This window comes from Pocillopora damicornis, chromosome 1, assembly GCF_964200805.1.
Source record: "Pocillopora damicornis chromosome 1, jaPocDami1.2, whole genome shotgun sequence".
NCBI lineage: Eukaryota > Metazoa > Cnidaria > Anthozoa > Scleractinia > Pocilloporidae > Pocillopora > Pocillopora damicornis.
In genome coordinates, this window is record NC_142670.1 from 2,234,690 (window position 1) to 2,255,537 (window position 20,848).

At 36.2% G+C, this 20,848-nt stretch overlaps 4 protein-coding genes, 1 long non-coding RNA gene and 2 pseudogenes across 11 annotated transcripts in view; 3 read left to right on the plus strand and 4 right to left on the minus strand.

Moving 5' to 3' along the window:
- Positions 1 to 12,758, plus strand: part of LOC149051284 (uncharacterized) — a 32,990-nt gene extending 20,232 nt beyond the window's left edge. The window contains exons 2-3 of the long non-coding RNA XR_016184600.1: positions 7,792 to 8,610; positions 12,294 to 12,758. This is a non-coding gene — a long non-coding RNA (uncharacterized LOC149051284). The remainder of the gene's footprint in view (positions 1 to 7,791; positions 8,611 to 12,293) is intronic.
- Positions 1 to 20,848, minus strand: part of LOC149051269 (uncharacterized) — a 216,351-nt pseudogene that overhangs the window by 133,164 nt on the left and 62,339 nt on the right. The gene's annotated exons all lie outside the window — the stretch shown is intronic.
- The window catches only part of LOC149051270 (uncharacterized), a 158,518-nt gene that overhangs the window by 133,164 nt on the left and 4,506 nt on the right, over positions 1 to 20,848 (minus strand). The window lies entirely within an intron of this gene.
- Positions 1 to 20,848, plus strand: part of LOC113664180 (uncharacterized) — an 82,480-nt gene that overhangs the window by 37,319 nt on the left and 24,313 nt on the right. The window contains exons 4-5 of one of the 2 annotated variants that reach the window (XR_016184513.1): positions 19,276 to 19,398; positions 19,606 to 20,718. The gene's annotated coding sequence lies outside the window, so the exon portion shown is untranslated. Of the gene's footprint in view, positions 1 to 19,275; positions 19,399 to 19,605; positions 20,719 to 20,848 lie in introns of those variants that run through there. The other variant, XR_016184514.1, reaches the window with a different exon arrangement.
- On the minus strand, positions 183 to 4,539 carry LOC149051289 (uncharacterized). Its single transcript, XM_089198418.1, has one exon. It carries the CDS (start codon positions 3,900 to 3,902, stop codon positions 945 to 947), a length of 2,958 nt encoding a protein of 985 aa, XP_089054544.1. The 5' UTR covers positions 3,903 to 4,539; the 3' UTR covers positions 183 to 944.
- Positions 183 to 20,848, minus strand: part of LOC149051288 (uncharacterized) — a 64,888-nt gene continuing 44,222 nt past the window's right edge. The window contains exon 2 of the mRNA XM_089198339.1: positions 183 to 479. The gene's annotated coding sequence lies outside the window, so the exon portion shown is untranslated. The remainder of the gene's footprint in view (positions 480 to 20,848) is intronic.
- On the plus strand, positions 14,613 to 18,936 carry LOC149051290 (uncharacterized; annotated as a pseudogene). Its single transcript, XR_016184594.1, has 6 exons — positions 14,613 to 14,780; positions 15,145 to 15,635; positions 16,207 to 16,348; positions 16,894 to 17,190; positions 17,644 to 18,301; positions 18,851 to 18,936. The product of XR_016184594.1 is annotated as an uncharacterized LOC149051290 (transcript).

The window sequence follows — 20,848 nt, forward strand, 5'->3', positions numbered from 1 at the left end:
GAAATTTTAAACCGTACAACTTCTCCTTAAGACATCCAGGCATTATCCAGAAAACAGGAAATGAGAATACTCAAACTCATCAGGTAGAATTTGTCATCTTGATCTAACACCAAATTCTCATAACTTCTTTACAAGGATATGTGTCTAACAATTGAGGCCAAATGTATCTCAACAAAGTTGAATTTGGTTAACAAAATTTATTATGAAAAAAATAAATATGTACATAAATTACATTAATATTTACAACAAATGCAGAAACCTCCCTGAGTCAAATTGTTTAAATGTTATGTAAATCTTGCACCAAAAACCTACAAAAAGGCCTTGCTTAGGGTCTGTCTGAAAGCAATGTGATCTGATTTATAATGTGGTTTCATATCTTTTTTCGATATTTTGCCAGAAAAGCAAAACTACTTAAACCGGTTCGCTTTAATCAAAAAAAAAAAAATTATAGAAAACACGAGAAATGAAAAAAAGGAAACCTGGTATACTACCAGGTAAACTGTAGTGTATTCACTAATCTAATCCGCTTAAAATTTCAACAAAACTCTTAAGCGATCAAAACATACAGAAGTATGAAGAGAATTTAGGATCGAAACTAACCAATCATGAAATGAAAAAGTTTCCTGAGAGGTCCGAGGTTTGATTGTTTTCTCTGCGGGAAGCTTTGTGTTTTTTTACTTCGATGTTATTGGTTTGTTTATTAAAAAAGAAAAAAGATTGACATCGTTTGTTCTCAATAAACATGTTCATTGGTTCATTTTTCTTCATTTCGATCCGGTTCAAATAATCTCGCTGCTCTGAGCGCTTCACAGAGTAAGTTTGCTTTCATTCACGATTTGAGTTGTTGGGCTGTAATTATCACTGAGCTGGTTACCTCACAGTTATTTTGAATAGTAAGTGGTTCTAATAATTTCTTTTTAGTTTTTAATTGGAATTGCTGAGGCCTAAAAAAATAGCTCACACTTAGACTGACTATTGCTTAGTAAATTACGTGCCTTTTGCTCACCTGCTTTTTTGATGTTATTTGCTCTGAGGGCTAATATGTGTAGCTGACAGTTGTTGTTGTTGATGGCTTCAGCCAAGTGCTGTGCTCCAATGTCTGAGATTTTATTGAATGAGAGGATTAACGTGCGTAGCTGACAGTTGTTGTTGTTGATGGCTTCAGCCAAGTGCTGTGCTCCAATGTCTGAGATTTTATTTGCTGAGAGGCTTAACATGCGTAGCTGACAGTTGTTGTTGTTGATGGCTTCAGCTAAATACTTTGCTGCTTCATCTGTCAATTGATTCATTGTGAGGTTTAACCAGCTCAGTTGAGATTCCCTACATTTTAACAATTTACCAATCTCCAAACAACCTAATGGACCAATGTTATTGCCACTCAAATCTAAATGTGAAATTTGTTGAAGATTAATTACATTTACTAACGAAGAGCAATCAACAGCTGTGAGGTGACAAGTAAAAAAATTTACACAATTAAAGTTAATTTGTTGAAGTTTTCTCTGTGCTTCTGACTTCATTCTACTATTTTCGTTTAAACATTTCATTAATGTCACTGCTAAATATTGTTCGTCATCAGTCGGCCAGCAGGTCACTTTCGTTTTCTCTTCATTCTCTGGCCACTGTACTTTGTAGTATTCGCTTTCTCTTTCTTCAGTTTTCACAGGAAGAAGGTCTGTGATAATTTCGCTTGGTACGTGAGTTTTATTCTCCATTAATCCTGCTACAAACTGAAAAACCAGCTGCCATTTGCCTTCCTTAATGTGCATTTGAACAAAGGTTTTTAATTCTGTTTCACTCATGTTAGTTAGGTGCTTCGCAGCGAAAAACTCCTGCATTGTGAGATGAATAAAACAGAACTGTCCTTCGCTACTAAACGAGTCAACTTCACGGTCGGGTAAGCGGTGAAATAGAGCGCTGTCTTCCATTCCGCGTACTTCGTTTGCTCCAAAGATCAGCCTTCCTTCTTTAATTCCTTCAAATGCCAATTTTTCTAGTTTCTCCAATTTTTTTTCTTCTTCGCGGGGCAATTCATCTGATTCAAAGTCTTCGTCAGTGAAATGTTCATTGCGAAATTCTTCGTTGTGTCTCAAGTAAAAAATTTTCACGGCTCTCTTGTATATGCCTGTTAAACTTGTTGGTAGGTTAAGACCTCTAGGAGTATAGAACTTCACCATTTTAAAGAGACTTGAGCAAATGATGAAGCAGCTCGCAGGAATGTAACAAAGAGATAAGATATTGATGTTGCTGGTGATGTGACGCTTTACTGTGTCGCCTGCTTCCTTGTCTTCTTCAGCAAATCTGGTTACGTATTCTTCGACTTGTTCGGATGAGAAGCCAAGGATTTCGAACATTTTGTCAAAAGGAATACTTTTGATGCATGAAAGAGCTGTAGGTCTTGTAGTAGTTAGAACGGCTGCTCCATTAAGAAGTTTTCCAGTCGTTAGTTTGACATAAAGCGCCGAGAGGGGCATCTTCTCGTCTACGCTGTTTTTGAATTGAGGTTTATTATTTTCTGTGCCGATCTTTGAGTTATCTTTGAATTCATCAATTCCATCGAAAATAAGGAGAATTTGCTGCGGGTTTTTTAGGATGTAATTCCAGACTTTCTCATCCAGCTCGTTCCTGGGTGAGTATGTGGAGCGGGTCAGTAGCTCTCGAAGCCTAAGGTCGGTTGCAGCGTTGAATGTTCTAAATTTGACGAGGAAAGCAGCTTTAAAGTGTGTTTTGTTTTTGGGTGTTTTATGGAATACTTTGTTAGATGCCCAGTCTCTGAGAATTTTTGTACAACAGAGAGTCTTTCCGATTCCGGGACGACCGACGATCAAAATGTTCTTGTTTTCGTGATTAAGAATGTCCTCTGGCCCTCTCGGTGTTTCGTTTTTCACACCCGACCTGGCGTAGATTTCCAAATTCTTCCGTCTGTCTTCAGTAAAGTCATAATCAGCCATGTTAGGTACAACAACAAGGTTAGTGTAAATCTGATCCAGAGTCAAATGTTTGGGTGAGTGTCCTTTGCCAAGAGGACTTGGAAAAAGCGACTGAAGTTGTGGGGGTCGATAAGTGTCGTCCATAATCATTTTCTTTGTATTCTGGATGAATTCCTGAAGCGGTAATGCTTCTTGCTGTTGAGATTCTTCGGGAGGGTTCAGATGAGACGTTTGAAACCTTGAGTTTTGCATAAATTCCCTTTCTTTGCATGCCCTAAAAAAAATGTAGCCAATTTCAATCAGAATGCCAACGACAAAAATTAAATTCACCACAAGGACAGCGTCCATCCAGGAGGTTTTCTTTACCGCTCGTCGATTATAACAGTCGTGTGAAGTAGAGTGTTGGGCGTTGTCAGATGAATTCCCCGGCTGAGTGGTTCCATCGGTGGCTAAATAACAGTGAAACTTTGAGGAAAACTTCAAAGGATAAAACAACTGAGTTTGTAGGATGATGAAAACAACTCCTAAAACAAGTCTTGTGGATAGTTGACAGCAGTAAGCGATAAAAAGCTTCTTTCCCGTTGGTAATGCGCTCTCTTGATCTTGCGACTGTCTCTCTGGATCACCGTTGCGAATGCTTCGCGACAGTCGATTGACTGTAGGTCTTACCATTCGGGAGTAGATAACACATACAAATATAATAAGGACGAAATTCATGATTACGAAGCCATAGACAGGCAAGGCGAATTTGTTGTACTGCTCCTGGTATTTCCCGTAACATTCTCCGTGCACGAGGTCGATGTTTTTACTTTCTGCTGCGCTACAGCGGAAATCAAACCTGGGTTCGCTGTTTTCCATGTCGGCGAATATAGCAAGGAAGATGACACCAATCAGGATCCAGAAAACCACTGCCACAAATTGAATTTTGCCAAAAGTTTTTGGCTCCAAATAATCTAATAGTTTATCCACAGGCATTTCTAGTTTTTCTGTAACTTTCGTTTGAAGACTGATTTCTCCGAATTAATGAATTGCTATTTTGATCATGTTATATTTAATGAGATACAGAACTTTCGTTTGATTGGCTCTTTGAAAACTTTCAATTGTCAAAAGGGCGATGGCTTATGCAAGGTTTACTTGTTTACATAAGAAACAGATATCAGACCACTAAATTAAGACGGATACAGATATGTGTTATTTTAGAAGATGCGCTTGACCTCCATTCATCCATTCGCCCCCATGTGCTCTTTTTCACTCTCTTACACTGTGAACTTCAATTAATTTTCAGCGCGGTTATTTTGCAGCTTAAAGACTGCTAAATTCTAAGCTACCAAGTATCGCCATTTTTTTTGTGGTATTTACTTCAAAAGAGATTTGTATTTCTTACTTAGAAGCTTAAACACCTGGGTGTGATGCAGGTCAGAGACTTTTTTCTTTAACGCCAGTGGGAGACGTGATGAAAGAAACAATTAGTCTGTTGACTCTCTAAGATTAGATAACTTAATGATGAGGCAAGAATTTCCGCCTCAAGCTAAACTTTAAATCGTCAAATTTCCGCTTTAAAACGAGTCCGCAAAACTAGTTCACACTGGCTATCACCTGCCTAGATTGGTAACAACAGAAACCAAAACTCTAAAAAATTATTTTTGCCGTCTTATTTCGACTCAACAAAGGTGGACTGCACTTAAACTCTAAAGGTAATGTGCAGTTTTATAATAATTTTAAATCGCACCTAGAATGAGATAATGTGCTGTCCGTCAATGCCGTGCGAAATCGATCAAGCAGCCAAAGGGGCGTAAAATCTGCCTCAATATTGCCACCTTTGCGTGGCTTTAGAATGGCCTCACTCAATATAAATCAATTAACTACACATATAGACGAACTAAGAATCCTATTAGCAAACAACGATATAGATATTATTTCTATAAACGAAACAAAACTGAACGAGAGCATTCAAGATCACGAAGTTCATATTCCGGGATACGAAATAATTCGCCGCGATAGACTTACGAAAGGCGGCGGGGGGGTATGTTTCTACGTTAAAAATTCAATCAACTTTACAGTACGATCTGATCTACATATGGATGCATTAGAGAATCTTTGCTTGGAAATCCATAAGCCAAAAACAAGACCTTTTGTGATTGTTACGTGGTATAGACCACCTGACTCTCCTATTGGCATTTTTTCACCTTTTGAATCCCTAATTGGGAAATTGGATAGTGAAAATGTAGAATTTTTTGTACTGGGAGACATGAACTGTGACATGGTTACTGCACGATATGACAATGATACATCCAAATTAAAGAATATTGCTGATGTCTACGGACTCGAGCAACTCATCGCTGAACCGACGAGGATAACACCCACCTCGTCAACTTTAATTGATTTAATTTACACCAACTGCTCGGATAAGATCGCCTGTTCGGGAGTTTGTCATGTTGGGATAAGTGATCATAGCATGGTGTATGTTTATAGAAAACTTTCTCTGAACGGGATGTCGAATGGACATAATTCAATAACATACAGAAATTTCCGAAAATTCGATTGCCAAAATTTTCGAGATGATATTCAGTCTCAATGTTGGAATAATGTATATGAGTCTTCCGACCCAAACGAGATGTGGCAGCAATGGAAATGTACATTTCTAGCTACCGCTGACAAACATGCCCCACTGAAAACGATGCGCGTTCGTTCACGAAGTTCTCCGTGGATTACCGCTGGGTTGAAAGACTTGATGCATAATAGAGATATATTAAAAATCAAAGCAATCAAAACAAATGATCCCAACAATTGGGCAGTGTTTAAGAAACAAAGAAATTTAGTCAATAAGCAAGTACGCTTAGCAAAGCAAGTTTATTACCAAAATATTTTTAACAAGCACACTAGCGACTCCCGAAAGACCTGGCAGACTATAAACGAGCTAACTTCACGTAAATCTGGGAAAATGTCAGTGACATCACTAAAAGTGAATGGATTAACGATAACTAATCCACTGGAGCTATCAAACGAATTCAACAACCATTTTGCTAATATTGGTCCAAAACTTGCCAGTGAGATAGATTTTGATAGTAGTAGCTATAAACGATATGTTGCTGGTACAGATAAACGGTTTGAGCTCCAACCTACTAATCCAAATAAAGTATTTTCACTTTTAAATAAACTAGACAAGTCAAAAGCAACGGGCCTTGACACAATATCTGCTAGGTTTATCAGGGAATGCGCTGACCTTATTTGTGTGCCGATATGTGATATTTTCAATCAATCTATTAGCCAAGGGAAGTTCCCAGATGATTGGAAATATGCAAGGGTTACACCTCTCTTTAAACAGGGTAACCGCGATGATGTCAACAATTACCGCCCAATATCGGTGATTCCAATAGTGGCGAAAGTGTTTGAAAGGATAGTTTACGATCAATTGTATGCCTATCTGGAAGAACATGATATTCTATATCAAAATCAATCAGGGTTTCGTGCTACTCATTCAACTGTAACAGCATTGTTGGAAGCGACAGATTCTTGGGCATATAATATTGACAACGGGAAAATCAATGGAGTCATTTTTCTAGATTTGAAAAAAGCTTTTGACACTGTTGATCATCAGATCCTCCTATCGAAATTAAACTATTATGGCATACATGGCAAATCTTTCAAATGGTTTCAGTCATACTTGGAAAACCGCACACAGAAATGTTCTGTGAACGGGTCGCTGTCCAGCAGCTGCTCATTAACTTGCGGCGTCCCCCAGGGGACCATCCTCGGTCCACTATTGTTTTTATTATATATCAACGATCTTCCAAATTGTTTATCAAATTGTGAGCCGAGGATGTATGCTGACGACACACACCTTACATATGCGGGCGGTGATCTTGAGAGTATACAGCTTTGTCTGAATGAGGACTTAACAAACGTTTTCAACTGGCTACAAGCGAATAAACTCACACTGAATATGACAAAAACCGAATTCATGCTAATAGGGTCAAGGCAGAGACTGGGTACTCTCACAGCTTCACCAACAATTAGAATGAACAGCACTCAGGTGAGCCAGGTTACTTCTACAAAATCGCTTGGTGTGATTATAGACGATAGGCTCGATTGGCATAGTCACATCGAAAAATTAACAAAAAAGATTGCCTCTGGTATCGGGTGCCTAAAGCGAGTCAGGCATCTGATCCCAGCATCGACCTTACATCTGCTTTACCAAGCTTTAGTAAAACCTCACTTTGATTACTGTGACATTGTCTGGGGTAGCTGTGGGATAACGCTACGAGATAAGCTGCAGAAATTACAGATTAGAGCAGCCCGTGTTTTGACATTTTCCAGCTATGATGCCGATGCAACTAAGCTACTTGAATTTTTAAGTTGGAAAAATCTGACAAGCCAGCAGGAAATTCATAGAGTTACCATGGTTTTCAAATGTCTGCACGGGCTAGCTCCTGAATATCTTAATTCTAAGTTTAAATGGCGTAACTCTGCTTATGACCTCAGGGACTCTGAAAATAAACTCAATGTTCCTCTACCTCGCACTAACTATTATCGAAAAAGCTTTAGCTATAGTGGAGCCACATTATGGAATAGTCTTCCATGTGATATAAGGAACACAGAGTCTCTGGGGTTATTTAAACGCAAGATCAATGCCACTCTATAACGCACGGCATTCACGGAAAACAGCTTTTAAATATTAGTTAGTGTTTTAATTTTTAAGTAGTTTTAGTTAATGTAATTGCTGATGAATTGTTTCGTGCTTAAATAAAGATTATACTTATACTTGTAGCTCTTCACTTCGCGTTGCCAAAAATTCCATGGCATATGAAGAGCACGCGGCGCCAAATTCCTTTGGCTTGACGTCATCAGTTGTTCAAGAGGTAAGGAGGGCACTGTAATTAACTGATAGATTTGGCGCCAGATTGATGCTTGGCGGAACGATTAGAGAGGGTTAGGACAAATATCGTGACAATAGCGAAGAGTGCTAATGACGTCATGAAATTTCAGTTCCCCTTCGTGACTCAGACAAACAACGTTCGATTCTTGTTGCGTGTGATAAATAATAAGTAAACGAATGGAGGGCATTTCGCTTCAATATTTTGCGGTTTAGATGGCTAAACAATGTTGATAGAAAACTAAACCAAACAATTTCACGAGACTTTCGAAATGAACAACAAAGCACTTGATCCTAATGCATCCAATTAACTGAATCAACCTCTCACTGCGTTAGTCAAAACAAAAGCTTTCATGTGGGTCCAAAGCAAGGTCAGTAGACAAATTAAACACGTCCACTTACGGAAGTTAGACAAGGTTGTCACAATTCGGAAACTCATCACAACAGCTCAAAGCGAAATAACTTCGGAATTCGAATTTATACAAAAGAGGTGCACAACAAAAACAAACGACTGCGACTCACTCCAGCTGCTGGTACACTTCACGACACATACACGTCCGTGTAGCCTCATTCCACAAAATGGCGGATAATAACAGCACACCACCTTTTCCCGCCGTTCACGAAAATGAATTAAGCGAGAGGAATGAAAGAAGAGGCCGGTGCAGTTTTTCCTAGTTAGTGCCAAAGAAGATTAGACGTAGGAAGACATCTGATTTGAGTACTACGGTCACCACCTCGGCTGGTCAAGATGATTTCGAAAATCCTTCTCATCAGGCGTTGCAACCTAGACCAATTTTAGATGCTGTGCTGGTAAGTCTTAATTTTGCATCTATTAAAAATATTTTCCATTCTGTTTTTTTTTTTTTACTGTCCAAGCTGAAATGGGCAAAAGTGTCTTCATTGACAACAAGATTCATATCAATGAGTCGTTAACCACCTACAGGAAGAGATTGTTTGGGAAAATTAATACATTCAAACAACAGCGTAATCACAAATTTTTATGGACTACCAACGGGAAGATCCTCCTAAGAGACTGAGACCTCACCCATTGTAAGCTTCTCTACCCACGAGGAATTCGAAGATTATTTGGATGAGATTAATAACAGATGAGTATTTTTTTTTTCAACATCTGATTATTCATATTTATTTATATTTCTTCACTTTATACAATCTCCAATGAATGAATTACAATTAATTCCTTGCAAATTTTGCCATTTCTACAACCTCAATGATCGAGAGTTTAATATTGCAAATGGCTTAAGGTCAGTTCAGTTCAATCAGGTAATAGATACTGACCTGTTCAATTTGATATCCAACCCTGATAAATCTGATGAAACCGATCCTGACTTAATGCTTACTATTCCAATGTCAAATTACTACTCCATATCTCAGATAAATAATGCTATTGCCAAAGCTGGGCCAAAAGCTATTTCAATGTTTCACTGTAATATGAGAAGCTTACAAAAAAATTTAGCTTTGCTTGAAGATTTTATTTATTCCCTTGATAAAAGACCAGAAATTCTTGCTATTACTGAAACCAGATTAAATGCAAACTCTGTTTGTAATATGGATCTTTTAAACTGTGAACTTTATCATACTGATTCACCTACTTCGGCTGGTGGGTCAGCTATCTACATCATTAAGACTCTTAACCCTCTAACTCCCAGATCAAATTTGTAATTCTCCTAAATGTCAACCATACAATTCATATAATGTTAGTTCAGAGAAATTAGTATTGGATCAACTTATTATCTCCAAATTGATATTTTATTATATTCTTATCACTTATCTGGTTGACATTGTATTGATATTGTAAGGAGAAATTCTGTCTTGGTCCCTCATGGGAGTTAAAGGGTTAAATATGTACCCAGACTTGATATAAAATTTAATATGCAACTAGTTGAATTGTGCTGGGTTGAAATCGATCCATGTAATGGCAAGGCACCTATATTTATTAGATCCATTCATAGACGCCCTGGTGCTAATATAGAAGAATTTACTAAACATTTTGATGATCTAATTATAAAATTACAGAATAGATACCAACTATGCATTCTGGAAGGCATGAATGTAGATTTTTTAAGATATAACCATCATACACAAACTGAAGAGTACCTAGATATGCTCCACTCTAACAACATCTCACCAATAATAACTAAGCCTACCAGAATTATACAGCAACATTAATAGATCATATATATACCAACAACACTAACCAAATGATATCTGGAATTGCTACAATAGATATCTGGGATCATCTACCAACCTTTTGCATTGTTGATATACCAGTACAAAAAAAAAATTTAAGAGATATTATAGAGACTACAGACAATTTGATTCAGAACTATACCTACAGGATATCAAAGCAATTGACTGGAATGGTATTTACATTGAAAGCAATGACCTAAATGAAGTTGCAGCTAAGTCCATAAGTACTCTTCAGCTTAATGTTCATAAACATGCATCAAGGAAACAAATATCCCAAAGTAAACAGAAGCAGTTTAGTAAGCCTTGGATAACTAATGGTATACTCAAATCTATCAAAACTAAACAAAGCATGTATAGAACACACTTTCTCTCAAATAACCCCCCAAAAAGAGCAGAATATAAAAAATATGCCAATAAACTTAACCACTTAAAGACCATTAACCATGATATTCTGCTCTCTAAATTATATACTTATGGAATCCATGGAACCTCATTTAAATGGTTTAAAAGCTACTTATGCAATTGCACTCAATTTGTAAAGATTGATGAAATTGAATCCAGTATAGAAACTATTACATGTGGAGTTCCCCAGGGTTCAATGCTCAGGCCATTGTTATTCTTGCTTTATATTAATGATTTACCAAACTCCTCTGAGAAGCTTTCTTTTAGAATATTTGCAGATGATACTAATATTTTCTTTACCGGTAGTAATCCAAACGAGGTTGAATTTCCAATGAATGAAGAGATTAAATTAGTTTTAAAATATTGTTCTATTAATAAGTTATCTGTAAATTTTTAAGAAAACTAATTATATGCTAATAACATCATCAGAGAAAAAAAATACATTTAAATATCCACAATATTGATTGCAAAAGCTATATTAAGTATCTAGGTATATACCTTGATGTGCATCTACAGTGGGAATCCCAAATTCAACATGTAAATAATAAATTAGCAAAGAATGTAGGTATAATTAATAAGCTAAGACACTATCTTGATTTTCATATGCTCAAACAGTTATATTATACCCTTATTTATCCATACTTAAACTATGGTCTTGCCAGCTGAGGTGCTGCTTACAAAACTAGATTAAATAAAATCTGCACTGAGCAGAATAGATGTATATGAAGCATGTTCTTTGCTCATGGCAGAGAACATGTCAACCCCTATTATAATCTTCTTGGAATCTTGAAACTTGAAAATATTTACAGACTAAAAGTATCATTTTTTACATATAAACTTAAGAATGACAAAAGTAACACCCCAGCTGTACTACTGAATATTCTCACATCTGCATCAGAGATTCACTCATATAATACCAGGTATGTTTCAAATCAAAACTTCTTTAAGCCATCAGCATACACTAATTATGGTATGTCTGCATTTAAATTCTTTGCAAAATCTGGGAATCTGTACCACCTGAATTTAAATGTTTTCCATACATGCTATTAAAAAAAGTGGTATAAAAGATTCTTATCCAGTACTCAAAACTAACCATAGTTTAACTGTTAGCTATATAAGATAATGCTTCACAAAATGCAGTTTTCCTTTTATTCTAACTTGTATTTATGTATTTCTTTCTTCTCTTACAATAACAATATCATCTTTAATGTAACTATTAATATAAATTAAACTTAACATGTGGCCAACCCCAACTCATATCTACACATGACAGTGACCAACTCGAAAGCTCGTTGGCTACTTTGGTCACTGTACACGATGAAATATTCTTTCTTCTAGTTAATTTCTGTTTGTATTTTGTCTACATCATTGTAAATCATATTATGCTAAGTTTTTTTTTCTGTAAACAGTGTGAAATAATAAACTTGAAAACTTGAACTTGAAACTTTACAGTCATTTTAAGCTTAAGTTCTTTTAGCATGTACTCTATAAATTATATTTGTGTGTGCCACATGTCAGGAAAAGATCAGGAAAGAAGTCATAGAATTTTATTTTGAGTCATGGGAAGTTGACATGTTTGAAAAAAGTCAAGGAAAACTAATGTCTGTAGTAACCAAGATATTTCTCATTCAACAGACTTTTTTTTTTCACAGAGGAAACTGTTTTGTTGATGAGTTGTGATGATCACACACAATGACAGTATTAATTTTTTTATTCCTAATTATTTTCTTTTATATTGGGCTGAAGCGTATATAATTAATACCTCCTCTTTTCCAATGAGGATTTTACATGCATTATTTAATTAAAAGCAGATCTCTTACCATACATAGGAGTGTAAATTTCACAGCAGTTTAAATATTTACGGTGTTATTGTTTATTTCTAGGATGTTTCTGATGATGAAATCATTGCAGATGGTGAATTAAGTTCTGCTTCATCCACTGATCCATACTCTCTGACAGACCTTGTGCCTGTTACCTCACAGTTTGTGTATATGTTAGAGCTGTTGAATGTCAATGCTTTTTAACCGTTATTGGCAGCAAGATTTCTTGGTTCACTTTTCTGGATTTCAACACCGTTACAAAGAAATTGCTTGTAAGTGCCAGGGATATTTCTCTTAAATATTAAGGATAAGGCCTAGGTAGAGGCACTTATTATTAATATTCCCAAATCTTGGCCAGCAAGCTGATCATTGTTTATAAGTCATTTTTGTAGCACTAGTGTTGATCTTGTTTTGTACTGCTAGTACTGTAGTACAAAAAGAAATGACCACAATTTATGTACTACTAGTAAGTAGACCTTTCCACCTAAACAAGACTCAAACCTGGGTAGTATTAATACATCACTGTATACATGTAGTATAAAATATCCTAATTGCACATCTTTGGTATGCATAATAATTTTTGATTTTGTATAATATTTTATATCTAATGTTTAATGTTTATTTATATTTTGGGTTCTCTGTACTGTAGTTTGTAGTGCATCTTGTACATGTACAAGGAGGGTAGACATTCTGTGACTCGGCACAAATTGTTTGTGGTTTGTACCCTTGGGGCGCAATCAAATGTCTGTTTTTATCGGTTAGCACAGTAGCTATGTAGATAACTCATGACTAGATATAATGTGGTACTTGTGCATATGCCAAACAAAATCAATCATTTACCTTACATGTTTTTTATCCTCTACCATCAGGAAGTCAAATGTGTGATTGTTGAAAGAGAACCCAGGGATAACATTTGGATATATCATTGCAAATGTGTTGAAGGCACAAGGTAAACATATTATTTGCAGTCACTGTCATCAACAGTCACAGGAGATAGTAAGTACAAGCATATAAACTGATATAAATAATTTATAAAAATGCTCCAATAAAATTGTTCATCCAAGTCACAGTTTGAATGTAGACAATAACAGTATCTCATGTGTACATTCATAGAGTGCCATTCATTTCTGTTTATACATGAGGAGGCAACTGCAGTTCCCATCCTCTTTCTTACAGCTTCTCTTTTGTATTGTTGCCAATTATTTCTCCAGCCTCCTTTAAGCACCCTTGTGTGCTAGTCAAATGTTTTTTCTATTGAATTCTAACAACCTGACCCTGGGAAAAACCTCACAGGATCTTTGAGGATCTTCAAGGATTGACAAAGACCTGCCAAAGATCCTTAAGGACAAGGATCTTTAAAAGATCTTTAAAGGATCTGTAAAAGATCCTCAAAGATCTTTGTAAGCAAAAACGTTTGTTAAGATCCTCAAGGATTTGATAAAGATCCTCAAAGGATATTACACAGATCCTCATAAGGATCCTCGCAAAGTTCTTTTCAAGGATCCTTCAAGATCCTCAAGGATTTATCAAGGATCTTTCAAAGACCCTCAAAAGATCCTTTCAAGGATCCTTTCAAGATCTTTGTAAGGATCCTTAAGGATTTAATCAGGATCTTGAGAGGATCCTAGTCAAGATCTTTGCAGGATCTTTTTGAGGATCTTTCAATTTTTTGCCAAGATCTTTAAGGGTCTTTTATTTTCTTTCCAAGATCTTTAAGGATCTTCAAAATTTTCAACAAGATCCTTGAAGATCTTGGCAAGAAAATGAGAGATCCTCAAAGATCTTAACAAGAATTTGGAAGGTCCTCAAAGAATTTTCAAAGATCTTTAAAGGATCTTCAAAGTTCATGTAAAGATCTTTGAAGATCCAGACAAGATCTTCAAGGATCTTGACAGGAAAATGAAAGATCCTTAAAGATCTTGGCAAGAAAGTCAAAGATCCTCGAAGATCTTGGCAAGAAAATCAAAGATCCTTGAAGATCTTGGCAAGAAAATCAAAGATCCTTGAAGATCTTGGCAAGAAAATCAAAGATCCTTGAAGATCTTGGCAAGAAAACGAAGGATCCTTGAAGATCTTAACAAGAATTTTGAAGATCCTCATGAAGATCCTCATGAAGATCCTCATGAAGATCCTCAAGAGGATCCTCAAAGGTCCTCATGAAGATCTTGTAAGATCCTTAAAGATCCTTGAAAGATTTTCACCAGGGGTCAGTTGTGAAATGAAAGGCTCCAACTGCTAGTAACAGGATTATAAGCTGTCTTCAGTTAGCTATTTTGTTTTGAATTTGACCCCTGTGTCTTTGACTATGTCCCAGACCCCTGTGCCATAATTTTCTTCTTTGCATTTCAGTATTAAATTGAGTAATAAATATGTCTAATAATAAGTATTGTTTATTAAATGTTTCTCACAGGTTTAACTGCGGCTAGTTCTGTTTATGGGAATTGCATCCATATTGAAGCCACTGAAAAGTTGATGGAAAGCTTTGACAGGGAAAACAACATCATCCCTTCACTTGCCAGAGACACACATTCTCATGATCACACTTACCAAGTAAGATGAATGAATTTTTTGCTTTAGAACATTAAAATTTTGGAATTATTACTAACATTAATCTTGCTTTCTTCAACATTTTTCTGGTTATTTTTCACTCATCTTAATGATTTTGGTTTAAGTCAAATAATATTAGAACATAATTTGTGTATTTAAACAGCTAGGCCCCCATTTAGAGTACAGCTATTTATGAATCTTAGTTTATTATATTCTTGGAGAAATGACAAGTGCATTATTTGCTGTAAGTAGCTGTAAACATCATATTTTTCCATTTGTATCTGTTATTTAAGTAAAGACTATCTGAAATGATTGTAGCATTTCCACAGTCTACTTACTTTTTGTTCTTGCTGTTTTTCTATCTCAGGAGGAACATCATGACTTATTGCCTGTGAATGGGAATAATTTTACCATTTTTGTACATGGAAATAAACAGCATGGAGTAGTTGACCTCCAAGGTGCACTTATCACTTGCTTTATCTGTGATCACCAGTGTCACAACTGTGAGCATGTAACAAAAGTAGCAGAATCTGAGGAAAGAATGAAACACAAAATGCCTGATTTTCTGGTCGATTTTTTTGCAGAGAGAAATTTTCAAGAGTCTACTGAATCAGTTGCAGCAGCCACCATTTGTAAAGAGTGGAAAATAAGATCAGCATCTTGTAAAAAAAATACCATTCCATGTATCATCAACACATAAAAGTGTTCTCCTCTGGAAGATGTTCTTTGTGGCAAAATGTCAATGACTGCTTTGGTGCTGCTGACTCCCATTTTGTCTCCCTCCTGCCCAAAGTGTTCATGGCAGTCAGACTACACAAGCTTTGTGCTTTTTGAAAGAGCAGACATGGTAATATGAAGGTAAGAAATTCCTTGCTTTAATTCCTTGTCTCTTTAAGTGCTCAAAGTGTTCAAGTGTTCAAACCCTCAGCTGACATCAAGCCAAATAAATTATTGTTATTATTTTGCCTCAGCTCAAGGTGAATACAGGTGGACTGCTGAAAACCAACACAAGGTTTTTGTATAACTCTAGCACAGATATTTTTCAGTCATGGATGGCAGCCAGAAATCAGAAATGTTCTCCTCTTTGTTACATAATTATCACTGACTTTTCATTCCTAATCTTATGTTTTAAATTCTAAAACTAAAGCTTTTAAATTTGGAGGTGAAGTTAACAATGCATCAAAATTAACAACATTCACCTTCCAGTTGTTGTCCATGGACCAAACTACTTGTCTGTGCTTAAGCTCCCCATTTACAATAATAATATAACTTACATTTATATATTATCCAAGCATAAATGTTCTGAATACAAAATGAAAAGGTTCATGCCTGACTGGCTACTAACATGTCATGTATGAGTAATTTTATGTCATCTTATCATAAAATTTTTGTAATAAGCAAATAATGATTTCTGTATGTTTCATTTCAGTATTATATTATACTTGTGTTGAGGAAATCTGTGATGGAAAAGTGGAGTTTGATGGCTCAGAGCTCACTTTGTTAAACATGGGTTCCTACATTGTTTCTTATGAGGTGTTGAGGGATTTCATGTTTCATTTTCTTAAGAGGAGGTACATGTAACTTATTCTGTATCATAAATTAATTCTCTGTTGCAGTTTAAAAGTTGAAGTCTTACAGGCCTTCACACTTATTGCACATTACTTTGATGTTGTGTTGAGAATGGCATTATGAAAATTACATTATGTTGAAATGTTTTCAAGTAATCACATACCACCCAAAAGTTTACAATGAATTTGAAAATGACATTATTGTGACATCTGAATATCAAGTAATGTACTTAGTTCAATAAATTTAAATGTTTCTGGAACACACTCAGCAGATGCACCTATAGCAACAATTATAATTTACAGCAATTATACTAAACAATCTAAGACTCATTTGTCTGCATATGATGGTTTACAGTGAAAATCAGGTAGCAGAAAAAAACAAATAATGAACAAAGTATCAGCAGAAGGTTCTGATTTGTTGTATCTCTGAATTTTTGCCTGTGACATTAACCGAAAATCATTGTAATAAGAATGAAATAAAATTGTACATGTATGTCATTCAATTGTCTTTCAAAAAGCTATATTTAAATTATGTTCTCTTTTTTTAGGTGCACTCTATTTACATACTACAGTGTCTGGCAAGAGATCATGGCTGATGCAGATGTATTGGACTTCAAGAGGTTGCTATCATACCACCACTGGCGTTTTGCTTGGCACAGTTTCCTGGACCTTCTTGACATAAGCTATGAAGAAGGTTTTTGTTGTGCCATCTGTGGCAAAGATAACAGTCTGGACACTGTCATTTGTGATGCTACAGCACTATCTTTCAGACAAGAGCTTTCTACTTCACTGAAGTCTAGTTATTCATCACTGAGTCCATCCACTGAACCACGAGAAACAGGAAGATAAGTTGCTATTTATGCTTCTGAATTTTTTTTTCATATTTTATGCATCATTTATCCTATTATTTTGGTTGCCAGTATGATTCAAGGAGTTCTATTTTAGAGTGTGAGCATGATATAATATATTAATCTAGCTGTTGATGTGAAGACTATGTCTTGATTCAGTTTGATTACTGATTAACATAATAATTTTAAATATTTTTAATCCTTCACCTTGGGCTGGCACCTTGTCGTGGTGGTGAAGCTTGTGTGTCTCATTGACCCTGCAAAGACCTTGGAATAAGGTCTTCTTTTTCTGGATCAGTTGAGGGGTTGAGACCAGACTAAGACCAGCTCCAGTTCCTCCTGCATTCCACTGCGATAGACTTTTAATGTGTCTAAATATCACCTGTTTTTATTTGCCTTATTTGAAGAGATCTGCATTTAGGCTAATTATTTAATAGTTTATGACATCAATAGGCATTGTGACAGGGTTTACCTTGCTGAAAAACATGTCAGGCAGATGGTGGATCAAGTAGGCTGTGATGTTAGCAAGGTTACATTACAGACACAGTAATGACCTCTTTACACCTGGAGTTGCAGTGTTGTGCACCTGCCTTAGGTAGTTTTTTTTCCCGGTGCATTTCGTTCTATGGATCTGATGTCTCTTTTCCAACACCTATTGCTGGACTTTTCAATGCATAAGGAAAAGCTTCCCCGGTGTGTGCACTTCTCCCCCAATTGGATTCCTTGGAAACATTTTACCACAGACTCATTGGCAATGAACCAGTCAAGCAGTGTCCTGAAGACATGCTTCTACTCCAGCAAACTTTTCCACTCCTGTTAGACATAGTTAGCATTGTCGAGGGAGATCAGCTTCCTGAGGCCTTGACTGCATTTATTATTGACCTGTTGGAAAAAGCAAAGTCTCCGTTTAGCAGAAATGGATCAATACCAGATGCTGTGCAATTGGATGTACACCGCACAAATGATGTAGAATACTATCCTTGCCTGCCTGTGGTAAGAAGTCGTGGTGACTATTGCCTGGATGACACAACTCCAAACATCTGTACAAAGAGGAGTACTCGACACCCATTCTTACTTCCTGGAGTTTTCTTAGTGCACTGTAAACAAGGTACAGTAATGTTATGAGTTTGTATTAATATTTGTATTAATTTCTACAACAAACAACATTACTTCTGATATAAAAAAATGTAAATTTCAGTTCACTCTGACCCCCAACTAGCTATTGTTACCCTTTGTATATTCCAGATTATTCTGAAAAGCTCCGGATTTATGCTCTGCCTGTGGTTTTAGTTATCAGGTTTAGATTTTTGTCAACAAATGTCATTTCCTTGAAAGACCAAAACTGTTTGTAACGCTTAGTTTTCAAAGGATAACATTGGCACAAATTAACTGACTTACCTGTTTTGGTTTGTTTTTCTTTTTTGCTGTTTACTGACTAAATCAAAGTTTTTCTTGCAATTAATTGGCTAAATGGCATAACGAGTTGTATAAATAAATGTTGTTGATTTCTATTGACTAGTGATGTACCCCAGTTACACCCTCTCTTTAGCCTTTATTACATGTTCTTTCACAACATGCTTTCAGGCACTCAATGTACGCAGTGTTGCTGTGATTGTGTAAAATGGTTTTATATCCTCTCTTTTGATTTCCATTTTAGGTATAACTTATGGATTTAATGTAATGCTTTGCAACGAATCTCCTAACATCCCATTTACAGTGTTTTAAATGTGTTTCTCACGAGGTAAGCTTGATGTAATGTGCATGTGTATGTTGTGACCTTTGATTGGATGTCGTCGTGCGTTGAAGAAAATTTCTTTTTATTACCTGGGGTCGGTTTAAAGGACGAATAACGCCTTCCACTGGAAAAGTCACCATCCAGTGGATAGCGTTGTACGTTATCACAACGCTTAAAGGTGAATAGTGATTCATTCTGTGGATAGTGTTATCCACCCGTTGAACAACCAGGGCCTGGTTTTTTGGGGGTTTTTCTTCTCTTGATTTCCTCTATCAAAGTGATTTTATATTAAACGAATCATAATAAAAGTAGGTTCATTACAATTTTTCTGCCTTTTTTTTTGACAGGTGCCCGTCTGGTTATCTACGACAACTCTTGCAATTTGCATTCGTAATGTTTAAATCGGGATCCTGTCTTTTTCAAGAACTCTCAGTTCCTTGTGGATCGATTGCATTGGCGGGATCATACAGGTACGTAAATCACCCCAAAACTGGCTTTTTCGGTTTGGCCATCTTTAATCTTCGGTGTTCATTTAGCTATGCTCTCGGGTCTATCCCCTCTTACTAACCTAATGGCACATTACACACATTTATTGAAGCACATTCGACGTAATATTTTAATCTTAACTTTGTCAGTACCAATGCAAAGCAATCGAACATGTTTTTTTTCTTTTTCAGGCTGCTCTGAGGCTTACAACCTCTCCCGTTACCCTCAGTGGGACACCCTAAACAGTCAGGCAGCAGAACAAGCCTATTCAAACTTGAAGTCTTTCAAAGGATTCTTGTCATACATAAACGAAAAGAACTTCATGACTCATTGTATATTTTTCATTTGGTATCGAAATTCGCTACGGCGTAAGCAGCTCGAGTCCCAAGGTGTAGCAATGTAATTTGCGATAAGTTTTATGGGATGAATAATTAATTCGACTGATTTGAACAGGTCGGCGGCCGCTGCATAACGAATTGTCTCTAGTTTGTCGATACATTTCAGGCTTTATCTTGAATGAAAATTGACCTTTATTTAAGTTTCTTTCAGTTCCTATTTATTAACAACTTTGGTTTTTAGCGTGGTAATACAGCGCGTCTTTAAATTAGTTTGAACAGGCCGGCCAATGCAAAACGGCCTGTCTTGTTTTATTTCGAACATTCCCGCCCTTTTCAGTTTCTTTTAAGTTTGTTTCATTTGGCGACCGTTAATTGGGAATTTGAGGCTTCATCTCATAAAGTAATTGTTCTCTTGTTTTTGTTTATTTTCACATTTCGGCATTTTCTCGCGCAGCGTAGAAATGATTTGATTTCTTACAGTTTCAAGACTGGTTTCCACTCTCTGTTTTGCTTTGATTTTCCGTGTTTTGTTTTTTGTTGTTGCCGTGAGCTAATTTTGGACACCTTGAGTTCATTTTATTTTATCGGGAATTTATCTTACTGCGTCTCAAGATCATTTGAGGTGCCGTGAGCAGATTTTGTAGTGTCACAAAAGTATTTAGTTTGGCCGTAGGCGATTTTAATTCAACACTTATGATCCACTAGAAACTGTAATTTTAATATTTTAGCCGCTTATTTACCAGAATGGAAAAAAATATTCTATACTAAGTAAACAATTCATAACTGTGGGGCTCTGCTTTTAGGCTTGCCGAAATTTATATATTAACAAGACTAAATGATAGAAAATAGTTTCTTGCCTTTTGTTTCCCTTTCTTATCAAGATGTTAGTAACACTTGACTGACTACAAGGCTGTTCCATTGCAATGTAAACGATTTTCTTAAGTCAGATAAAGTTTCAACTTTTTTGTTTGCGTAACGTAATCATTTGGGGTTATTTCGAGTAATTTAAAAATATTTATCAAATGAGTTGAGCCTTTTTTGTGTTGCGGTTTCATTTAAATACCCTTCCAGTTTTGGTACAAATGCTTATGATGGA